Source organism: Myotis yumanensis, unplaced genomic scaffold (assembly GCF_028538775.1).
Source record: "Myotis yumanensis isolate MYYU_CA2020_CCGP unplaced genomic scaffold, mMyoYum1.0.hap1 SCAF_5, whole genome shotgun sequence".
In the NCBI taxonomy this organism is placed as follows: Eukaryota; Metazoa; Chordata; class Mammalia; order Chiroptera; family Vespertilionidae; genus Myotis; species Myotis yumanensis.
The window spans coordinates 66,974,689-66,986,456 of NW_027223756.1; the positions used below are offsets into that span (position 1 = coordinate 66,974,689).

Sequence of the window (11,768 nt, forward strand, 5' to 3'; positions counted from 1 at the left end):
ATGTTCCCATTCACCATCAACCAGCTCTAAAAGTTGTGTTAAATAATCATATATACAACAATATACATATTTAATGCACTATAATATATACTAAGATAGATGATGAGATAGATAAATAGAGATCACTTTAAGGTCAAATAGATATATAGAAATAGGACATAGAATTTTATATCTCTTTTATTACCACAATATTACTCACTCAGCTTTTGGCATTTCACTCAAAATTAACTCTGAAATTTCCTCTAAAAACATCCTATATTTTTCTAAACCTAAAATAAAGAAAAAGAAAATGGGTTATTTTCAGTCAGTCTTTTTTTCCAAAGAAAACAGAAATAAAACTTTTAAAATCTAATAAAACTGTACAACACACAGTTTTAGAAATTATTTCAGAAATTATGAATATTTTAAATTGAAAATTACCCATCCTTGCTGCTACCTGCGCCTCCAACCTGAACTGGAAAATATTAAATATAGCAAAAATCCTTTACTTGGGTACCTCTAAGTGGCAGTTATTAATGAAAATGGCAGACCTACAAAAAAGAGAAGAAAAGTTAGAAATATATTTATTCCATTAACAAATAGTATTGAATGACTACTGTATGCTAAACAAAACATAGGACACTGGAAATACAAGAACGGACCAAAGTCAACATGCTGTCAGTTCTCATGAAGCTTAAAATATCTCAGGAAAGACAAATATTAATCAGAGAATCATATAAAGAGTGGAAAATTAAAAATGTGACAAAATCAAAGAGGTTGGAGGAAGCTACCCCAAAGAAGTAATGCTTAGTCTGATCTCTGAGGGATCAAAAGAGATGCAAGGACTGTAGCATTCCAGGCAAAGAGAATACCTGAATACCACGTGCAAAAGCCCTGTGGCATGAAAAAGTGTGGATGGAACTAGATACTGAAAAGAAGCCAGCCAGAATGGAGTGGAGAAAGTGAGGGAAGAGCTAGCAGTGCTAGGGAGGACTATAGAAATATAAGGACACTCAAAGCCTTTGAGGGCATGTTTCTGATCCTAAAATGCACTGATAGATTTTAAGCAGATAGTATTATAACTGGTTTTGCCTATTGAAAGATTACACTGGCTACAGTATAGAGACTAGACAGGATGAAAGCAAAGATCCAGTTAGTAGAGTAGAGAGAAAACCATTATTAGAAAAATCATGACAGTAGTTTGATCTAATAGAGTTTGATGGTTGTTTGAAGCACAGACTGATAGTAAATATTTAGCAGGTGAGTTTGACAAGATCTGATAAGGAATCAGGTATGAACAGAGAAGAGGGGATAGTGAACGTTGGCAAGAATAACTCCCTAGGATTCTACCTAATGCAACAGGATGAATAAGTAGGCCATTCCCTAGGCAATAAACCCTGGAAATAGGTCACATTTCAGGGAAATATCATTTGTGGTCAATGAGAGAGTGACTTGCTTTTGAGCCTTAGCACAGAAATGTCATGTAAGAAAATATACAGTACAAGAACTCAAATACAAGGTCTGGGCTAGACCTGAGTATGTGAGTAATTTGAGTGCTACGATAAGTAAAGTCAGTGTTGAACATACAGATACAGCATCATTCACGAAAAGAAAATGACTGAAAATCCAGTTTTGCAGACCACTAATATTTAATAAATGTCGAGAGAGGAGGAAACATCTGCAAAGTTAACTAAGAAAAACACTACAACAATGGCAGAAGAAAATGCACTTGAGCATTTTGTCACAGTAAACAAATATTGAGACATTTCTCAAATACGCATATAGTGTGTTAGGGCTGTGAAACTCTGATGACAGATGATAGGTAGGTAGGTAGGTAGGTAGGTAGATAGATAGATAGATATTATATGACATTAAGAAATATATAATGGTGAGATACACATTGATATTAAATATTAAAATAATAATGCAGTGAAGCATGTGGCTGTAAAAATGAGTACATTTGAAGAAAGAAGAAATTACTATGGGCTGGAATATTTAGGAGACAACAGGACAGGGGCAGAAGCATGTTTTCTCACTCATCCAGTTATTCCATCTTTTTTCAAAGCCATCTAGAGCATCTACTCATCACCAAGCACTGTACTTGCTGCAATATATCGAAATATGCATAAAATATGGTCCCCTTACGTTACCATCTGGTAAGGGTTTACAGAGAATTAAATCAAACAGTATAATGTACAGTGGGACCTTGACTTACGAGTTTAATTCATTCCGAGACCGAGCACATTAACTCGAATTACTCTGTCAACTCAGTGCAAAAAATCGGCTGAGAGACAGCTGGTATATCAAAAAACTCGTTAGTCGGGACACTCGTAAGTCAAGGCCCCACTGTAATGTGTGATCAAGCAGAAATGGCCTAAGAAGCCATTAGAGAACTGAAAGGAGTTCCTTAATCAACTAGAGTGATCAGGGTTCTGTGTTCTGAGGTTTCAAGCACACATTGAAAAGATGATGAAAAATTTTAGCATGTTGGAGAAGGTAAGAGATATAGAAGATCACATTCCATGTAGCAAAGTGGCACTGGTTTAATGTACAGAGATGTGAAACATGACAAGTTTGAGTTTCCACAAGTCACTCTACATGGCATAACACAGGGTAACCTGATTGTAGATGAAAATCAGGTATGGACCAGATGATAAGATCTTCTGCCCAAGGAAGAAGTTTAGGCATTTCCCCAAAACTCTCTGCCATCCATTTCATGCAATCCTCAACCTCACTAATTGCACATTTGCTACACTGTCTTTCTTCAGTTCTGCAAGTGATATATGCTCAAACGGAAAAGAAAAGTCAGTGAGAACCAAGTAGACAAGAGAAACTTAACCCCAAATATGTTACAAAAGGAAAACTTCAGAAAAGATAGCATCAGATTCTACAAGATGAAATAAGTCCCAGATGTTCAGTGTCCTTAATGTCTCAGGATTTTTTTATGGTACTCCTAGGACAAAATAAATATCTAATAGTTCATTTATTAAGTAGTTAGCTCCAAACCAATTAGTAAGTCCTAACAACCTCCTCTGAAAATAGATAATACACATAAATTGAGAGAAATAATAGTTTTTACAATTAAATAACAATTACTAATGAAACGTGTGTGCCTGTTGGACACTGTACAACTTTTCAACAATGGCCATAATGGCAGAATAAAACTCTCCTTAATTTAACAATTAAGGCCTCCTGACTACTCTCTTCTCACATATCCTACAGAAAACTTCCTCTATTAAATTTTACCCCAAATTTATACCTGCCTTAACATTTACATAGAATTTACAATCATATGCCCAGCTCACTTTTATTTAAGGAAGTGGCATGATAAGAAAAATAAAGCCAGCTACCTCCATAATAACCTCTGAATGAATATGCATTAAAAAATTAGAATTATGCTCATCTGGCATGGCTCTGTGGTTGAGCATCGACCTATGAATCAGGAGGTCACGGTTCAATTCCGTGGTCAAGGCACATGCCAGGGTTGCAGGCTCGATACCCAGTGTGGGGTATGCATGAGGCAGCCAATCAATGATTCTCTCTCATAATTTTTTTAAAAATATATGTTTATTTCAGAGAGGAAGGGAGAGGGAGAAAGAGATAGAAACATCAATGATGAGAGGGATTCATTGATTGGCTGTCTTCTGCACTTCCCACATTGGGGATGAAGCCAACAACCAGGGCATGTGCCCTGACCATAGAATCTAACCATGACCTCCTGGTTCACAGGTCAATGCTCAACCACTGAGCCACACGGGCCGGCAGGAAAATAAATTTTTTTTCCCCTAGGGAGAAACTTTTCATGGCTCCTATTTGTAAGAAGTGCCTTGAGGGGGGAAGGGCGTGAGTGTTCCATGACTACTCATTAATTGCACTCTTTTGTTGCCTTCTCTTGTCTATGTCCGTTATGTTGTTTGTCATTAGAAAGAAAACAAAAGATTTAATAAGGAGAGAAATTCAAATCTCTCCCACACCATGGAATATATTCTTTGGTTACTAATCAGAAGTTTCTAAAAGACAAAATAATCTAAGAGAATCCTAAAATAAACTTTGGTCATTGAGCAGATGTTTTTCTTATTATTTGTCCTACCTGAAACCTGACAAGATATTTCAAAGAATTTATTAACTCTATGATCAGAAATTTGGCAAGCTTAGAAGTCAAGTAAAATGTTTTAAGCCTTAGTAGTTTTCAAGGTCTTTCTGATATTAGATAACCAGAAATGTAAACACAGGCCACCACTGCCCAAGACTAAATGAACCAAAGGGAAAGAAGCACAAGTGTCTGGAAAGCCCTCCCCTCGGTCTCCTTAAAAAAATGTTTCTCAAGGACGAAAGCAAATCTTGCCACCTGAATGAATATATTTAACTTGTTACAACTATAGTAAGTTAATGGATTTTGCCTTATTTTATTTGTCTCATGGCTAAAAAGTGCTTAATTAAAACTACCAGGGCTCTAGTTGTCTGTCTATATATATATGTTGTTTACTTCCAGAGAATGAATAAACCTATATATATAAAGAGCCAGGGTCATAACAAACAAAACGACCGAAGGCTTGACCGAGCTCCAGGCTGCACGCACAGCAGGCGAGTGGGCTGAACTGCTGACCTCTTGGAGAGAGAGGTGGGGCTGATCAGCAGTGGCAGTGGCTGCTGGCTAGGCCTGGAGAAAGAAGCAGAATGATCAGACCCTGCTTCTCTCTCCGGGCCTAGCCAGCAGTCAAGCCTCTCTCTCTCTCCCAGAGGTCAGCAGTTCAGCCCACTTGCCAGCAGCCTGGGATGGCTATTGATCAGCCCCACCTATATGATCAGGCCCGGAGATAGCCCCGGAGATGCTGACTGGCATAGAAACCAACCAATCAGAACCAAATCTGGGTGAATTGCAAGGAGCCAGTGGCTGCCTAGAAGGCAGAGCTTTTGACGCTGATTGGCATAGAAACTGACCAATTAGAACCTACTATGGGTGAACCGTGAAGGCAGAACCTAAGGTGGGGGCTGAAGAGGGGTTTTAAGGGCAACAGCTGTTTGTTGTAAGGTGTAAGAAAGTGGTTCAATTTTTTAATGACCGGTTTGGCAGTATAGTGCATATGGCTGGCTATCAGTCCAGATATAGGGTTATGTATTTTTGTCTGCCAAGAGCATCTCCTCCTGCTGAAAGAGGCTTCCCCCCATTTAAGCAATCCTATCCTAGATAATCTATCTATACTAATAAAAGGGTAATATGCTAATTAGACTGGGTTGACTGGCCATCTTCCGGACGTCCGACTTCCTTCTGGACAAAGCCACGGTGGTGGGGGCTGAGGCAGAGACAGTTAGGGGTGATCAGGCCAGCGGGGGAGGGCAGTTGGGGGTGATTAAGCAGGCAGAGGCAGTTAGGGGTTAGGGGCAATCAGGCAGGCAGGCAGGTGAGTGGTTAGGATCTAGTCGTCCCAGATTGTGAGAGGGATGTTTGACTGCCAGTTTAGGCCCGATCTCTGTGGGCCTAAACCACAGGAATTGGGCCTAAACCCGTAGTCGGATATCCCCTGAGGGGTCCCAGATTGGAGAGGGTGCAGGCGGGGCTGAGGAACCCCCCTCCATCACGAATTTCGGGGCTCTAGTTGGTTTATAAAGAGCTCTACTTAATAGGCTTAAATAACTTAAGCTCTTATATAAATAAGAAATAGAAACTGCCCTAGTTATTTCAAGAATTTTCCTCAAAATTAAGCTGGCTAAAATTGAATTTCCTTTAATAAGGGTTATTTTTGAAAATTAGGCTTTTTAATAACAATGATGTGTTTATGTAAAGCTGAAACTTTATTTCTCTGCTAAACACACCACCCACACACAAAAAAAAACATTCCTGTACTATGGATATGTTCTTTAAAAAGATTATAAAGAAAACAAAGATTTTATGTTTTATATAAATAATGTTCTATATTTTTTATAATCAGGTCTTTTATTGTTTAACTAAACCGAGTATTCTTAACATTAAAAGAGCTAAATTTTGCTCACAACTATGCAACCTTCTGTATTTGTCTTTGAAATGTTTTATTGTCACTTTGAATAATGAATAATTAAGTATTATTTCATTATGTGTTGTTCCACAATGACATGTGATTTTATTTGACCAAATGTTTTAAAACTTTTGATGTTTTTGACAACTTCCCAAGATCAAATGTTCTAAATAATGACTTTGGGATGTTCCAAAGGCTCCTGAAACATTTTAAAGGAAATTTATCTCTCCTCATAAAAAGGGAAAAATAAACTAATTAGGTTTATTTAGTATGTTAAACACACAGGAAGCATAGTCAAGTAACTAATGCCAATTAACTTAGAGTATTTCTGCTTCTGGAAGTTATAAATTTTAGCATGCCTTTGAAATGTAAACACCAAGGAACTGAGCAAATCATTGCTCACAGAGACAGAAGGGGAAAAGAACCCCAAACAAACTGCTACATAACTTCCCTTACCAAAACTGGTTTGTAAAAGAGCTATGTTTTTACAAACCTACTAAAAACAATAATGATAAAATGAAGTGACTGTATATAAAATATAGGATGTATGATTTTAATAGAAGAAAATAGGAAGCATGAAGATTCTCTTTTGTTGAGAGAAAAAAATGATCTTTTGAGATAAGGAAGTTATAAAGATATTTGAGGGGTTATTTTAGCTATTTGGGGATTTTTTTGTCTGTTGGTTTTTGTTGGGGTTGTGTGTGTGAAGAAAGAAAAAGGGAAGTAATTTTGTTCTAAAGTAAAATGTTTGTTTCAAAATAAGAAAAAAAATGATAGGTCAAAAAGTGAAAGGTATTATGTATGTTCCAGAAGGTTGATGGAAGTTGTAGGAGGTTCATGGAGACAGGAACTTAAACAAATAATTAATATATGGTTGAACTAAGTTTTGAATGGATAACTAAGTCAATTGTATCATTTATATATGTATGAATATGAACTCTCACCAGATTTTTAATTGTAGCCATGTTTTAGTCTTTTATCATTTATAGAAAATTACTATTTTATTCTGATACTCTGGAGGGAAAAGTATTCCTCCAAATGTGTCTCATCTTCAAAGATTCATTAAAAAAAGAAAAACCTTGACAAACTGTAAAATGCAGGTTTCTAATAACTTTAAAAACATTAGCACTGAAATAGATAAAATTTACACAACTCTAAGGAAAAACTGGATGCATAAAACTGCTAACAAAAAGATAAAGATCAATAAGAATTAATAAATGGGACTAAATGAACTGATAAGAATTATAATAATTTTATTATTTTATATGCAATATCATTGTTTTTTTATCTTTGTCTTATCTATCCTAAGATACCTCTGACCTACAGCAATTTGATAAATTAGACATTTGTAAATAGAATAAAAACATTTATTTAAAAAATATATTTTCCTTCCCACCTGATCCCTCTCAAATTTCAGGTAATCTTAATGTGTGCACAAATTTAGAGATGTTGACTCTTGGATTCATGTTTCCCAATTTATTATTATTTTTTAAATCCTGACCTGAGGATATTTTTTCATTAATTTTTAGAGAGAGTGGAAGGGAGGGAGAGAGACACAGAGTGAGAGAGAAACATTGATGTGAGAGAGACACATCAATTGGTTGCCTTCTGCACACCAGGACCGGGGATGGAGATTGAGCCTGCAACCCAGGTACATGCCCTTGACCAGAATAGAACCTGGGACCCTTAAGTCCTCAGGGCGAGACTCTATCCACTGAGCAAAACCAGCTAGGGCATATTTCCCAATTTAAAGAAATTGCTTATACCTAATTTGAGGGCTCAACCAATATAGGATTTGAAATTTTAAAATTACTTGGAAATGAAGCAGATGACAGCTGTTGTGAACAACTAACTTAAGATTCCAGACTAGACCCGTGTCACTTATATCTTCATATTTCCCTTATTTCCTTACTTTAACTCCTTCATATCTGATAAATACTATGAGGGCAAGCCCACACTTTAAGAATTATTGTCTTCTTTTTTTCCCTTTAATTTTTGACTGGGAAAGCAACTCAACATTGGACATCATCTTTTTGCTGTTGTTGTTAATCTTCACCTGAGGATATTTTTTCCATTGTTTTTCAGAGAGAGTGGAAGGAAGGGAGGGGAGGAGAGAGAAAGAGAGAGAAACATCAATGTGAGAGAGATACATTGACTGGTTGCCTTCTGAACACGCCCTGACCAGTTGTGGGGAGTGACCCCACAACCCAGGTACGTGCCCTTCCTTGACCAGGAATTATAGAAATGTTTGCTGTTAGAAAACTGTGTTTGCATAGTTTGATGGTACAGGCACAGTTAGATAAGGGTTGCTTAGTGTTTTAAAATGACTACTCAGCCCTATGAGACTTCAGATGAGAAACTTCAAGGAACTACAGAAAATGTTTGCCCTTAAAGAAAAATGATGGAAAAGCCTTCCCTTTTTTCTGGTGCTCTTATTGCTCAAATGTGACCTAAGGTTCCAAAGAAAAAGAAAACCACTTCTCTGCTACATGGGACCTGCCATACCAGGAATGAGCCTTCCTGGTGATGAGGAACCAACAATGACAGGACATACTCAAAATGAGCCACCTGACAACAAAGAACCAATGACGCTTTAAATAAATGATCAATGCTATTTTCTGATGGATCAGTGATACTTTGAAGGAAATATCTTAATCAAAGGGGGAGTGGCGAATGTAAAAGAATAATAAATGGAGCTGGAGCTGCCATGCCAGAAGAACTACTCTGCACATCTTATACCTCAAACAGTTGGAATGTTAAAACAGGGCAAAAAAAAGCTTTAGACTGGGCCTAAAGCAACACTGCATCCCAAAGAACTTTTTGCAAAGATAACAAGAAAGCAGATATTATGACTAGCAGACTAAAATTTTTAAAGACTGTTTGGAATTAGAGCCACTATGTTATGTCATCTGCACCAATAGAAATGCCACTCTTCTATTGATGTAATTATTCCTCTTTCCTTTCTCATAAATACCTTTGCCTTTGTTTCCTAATCAGAACATAATTGGGGTTCTGCCTATATGAATTCTTTCCAAATAGCTCTTCTTATTGATCTCAAATAAATGCTTATTTCCTCGCACTTTGGAACAATATCTTTAGGTTAACAATATCTATTTTAAATGGTTGTCTTAATGATCTAGTACTATATCTCCCAGTCTACTATATTTGTAGACTGTTTCTACAATGATTAATGTGTACATAATCATAATTCTGTAACTACTATTTACTGGTTTTCCGTATTTGATTCAACATAGAAACAAATCACAAGAAGTTAGGAAATGGATGAATAGTAGAAAAAGAAGAATATATACTAAATTCCTCATTTTTATGGCAAAATATCTGTAAATAACATCTAAAGTTAATATATCAAAAAATAAGGATTTCTGATATCAAGAAGCTAACCTGCCTTTCCTATAAGTATCACACCACTGGGTTACCAACTAATATATGTAGGAAGTTTCATTTTCAGAAGCTGGAGGTAACCCAGAAAATACAGAGATGGAATGATGGAATATCATAATTTTACAACTCATAATGAATTAATAGATCTTAATATTTTCAGGTGATAGCAGAAAAATATAGAGGCAAATATCTGCTTCCATATAGGACAACTGCGCCATTATTGAATACTCTAGAAAATACATACATACATACATAAACAAACCTGAATTTGACCAAAGCTCTAGTAGCAACCACAAAACATTTAGAAGACAGAACGTGTTAAATGATATCTAGAAGACTCTCTATGAGACTGGGTGAGGGAGGAACCCACTTATTAACAAATAAATTACAAGCGGATGAAAGAGATTATAATAAACTTAAAGACTTATCCAATGACAGCAGTGTCAGCACCTTATCTGAATTCTGATTTGAAGAATCTTAAAAAGAGAGAAGGCAAGAGGGAAAAAAGAGAGTGAAATTGTGCATATGTATTGGGGGTGGGGGAGATGGCCCAATCTGGACAAGAAGGTGTGGGAAATGGTGGAGCCATCTGATGGAAGGGGTCAAGTTCTTGAAACACTGTCTGGAGAAGAGCTGACCAGCAATGGGCCAAATTTTAAGATGGGCTCCATGACTCCGGCTACCCTGGTCTACATGCCCATATAGTATCCTCTCCTGAGTGTGGGCAGGACCTGTGAATTTAATGGACTAGCCTCTCCCATGATTAGTTTACATTATGTAAGACTCTTATCAGAGCAGACAGGGGAGGGATTCTCCTGCTGGCTTGGAAGAGATAAACCACCCTGTTGGGAGAGGGCCATATGGCTAGGACCTGAGGGTGGAATCTAAAGGTTGAGAGTAATCCCCAGCCAACAGCCTTCAAGAAAACAGGGAACCCCAATCCCACAGCTGTAAGGACTTGGATTCTTCCAACAACCTGAATGAGCACCCAGAGCCTTGATGAGATGACAGCCCCAGAAGACACCTCCATTTCAACCTGGTGAGATGCTGGGTAAAAGAGTCAGTTAAGCCCAGCCTATGTGGCTCAGTGGTTGAGCATTGGCCTATGAACCAGGAAGTCACCATTCGATTCCTGGTTAGGGCACATGCTCAATCCCCAGTGTGGGGTGTGCAGGAGGCAGCCCATCAATGATTCTCTCTCATCATTGATGTTTCTATCCCTCCCTCTCCCTTCCTCTCTGAAATTTTATATATATATATATATATATATATATATATATATATATATATATATATAGGCTCAGTTACCCCAGTCCAGGACTTCTAATCCATGGAAACTATAAAATAATAAATTTCTATTGACTTAAACCACTAAATTTGTGATCATTTGTAATGCAGCAATAGAAAACTAATACATGCCCCTTGACCATGAATACATCCTTTTAACTTTTATATAAGAAATAAACTGTTATTACGTTAAGCCACTGAAATCTAAGGGTGCATAGGAGTCACCCGGGAGATTTTATTAAAATGTAGATTCTAATTCTGCAAGTTTGGAGTTGGGCCTGCCTGAGATTCTGCACAGAGGACGAGGCTGCTAGCTGCTGTCAACGTCTAGGGCTTTGTTTTTTGTTTTGGGCTGTGCTAAGATATGACATCACATGGCGTCCTCAATGCCTCCATCCCAGCACAGTTTCTTAAAAGAGAACCCCTTAATTGCCGGATACTTTCCCCTCTCCTTCAGACTTCAGACCTCCGCGCCCATCACCCTTTCCTCTGCTTCTCTTCCCACCCTTGCATCCCCAGCCAGCAAAGCCAGTCTGCCGCCGCCTCGGGGAGCCCAGAGGCACCCACACCTCCCTGACCCGCGCCAGTGCGTGCGCGCGCCGGAGAGGTGCTCCCGGACCACCTCCCCCTCTGATGGGAGACCTAGGACCTCCGCGGGACATCTCTGCTCCAGGTCCCTTCCCAGGGACACCCCTTGAAACACGCACCACCTCCAGCCCTACGTGGCCCCCACCCCACCTCCGGTACCTCCCATTCCTCACCCCCGGACTCGAAAACCCGGACCTGCTGCGTCCAAAGAACAGCTGGTTGGCGAGTCCCGCGGAAAGGGAGTGACAGAGAGGGGACCGTAGGCAGAGCCCCAAAGAGGCTCAGGGCTTTGAGCTGAGTGGAGCCGCCTAGGCCACTCCTTTAACAACTATGGAGTAAGTTTCGCTTTCCCTTCTCCCCTCAGAGGCATTTAAGTTTCGTTTCCCAGCATCGGGAATGGGGAGATAGGTTAGGGAGAGTGGGTTTTAGCGTCTTTCCCTTCCATCTGAGCCGTGTGTGTGAAAGATCGCAGAGGCAAAATGCATTCGTCGGAATTTATACATAAATACAGGGAAAGGA

General features: G+C 38.5%; 1 protein-coding gene across 3 annotated transcripts in view; it reads right to left on the reverse strand.

Moving 5' to 3' along the window:
* The window catches only part of LOC139010677 (probable ATP-dependent RNA helicase DDX60), a 103,628-nt gene extending 92,103 nt beyond the window's left edge, over positions 1–11,525 (reverse strand). Inside the window, exons 1-3 of one of the 3 annotated variants that reach the window (XM_070415444.1) lie at positions 11,445–11,525; positions 437–530; positions 200–269 (exon numbers count right to left, since the gene is read on the reverse strand). In XM_070415444.1, coding sequence (XP_070271545.1) covers positions 200–252 — 53 coding nt within the window. In that variant the 5' untranslated portion in view covers positions 253–269; positions 437–530; positions 11,445–11,525. Of the gene's footprint in view, positions 1–199; positions 270–420; positions 531–11,422 lie in introns of all 3 variants that reach the window. The other 2 variants (XM_070415443.1, XM_070415442.1) reach the window with 2 other exon arrangements.
* Positions 11,526–11,768: the final 243 nt, after the last annotated feature.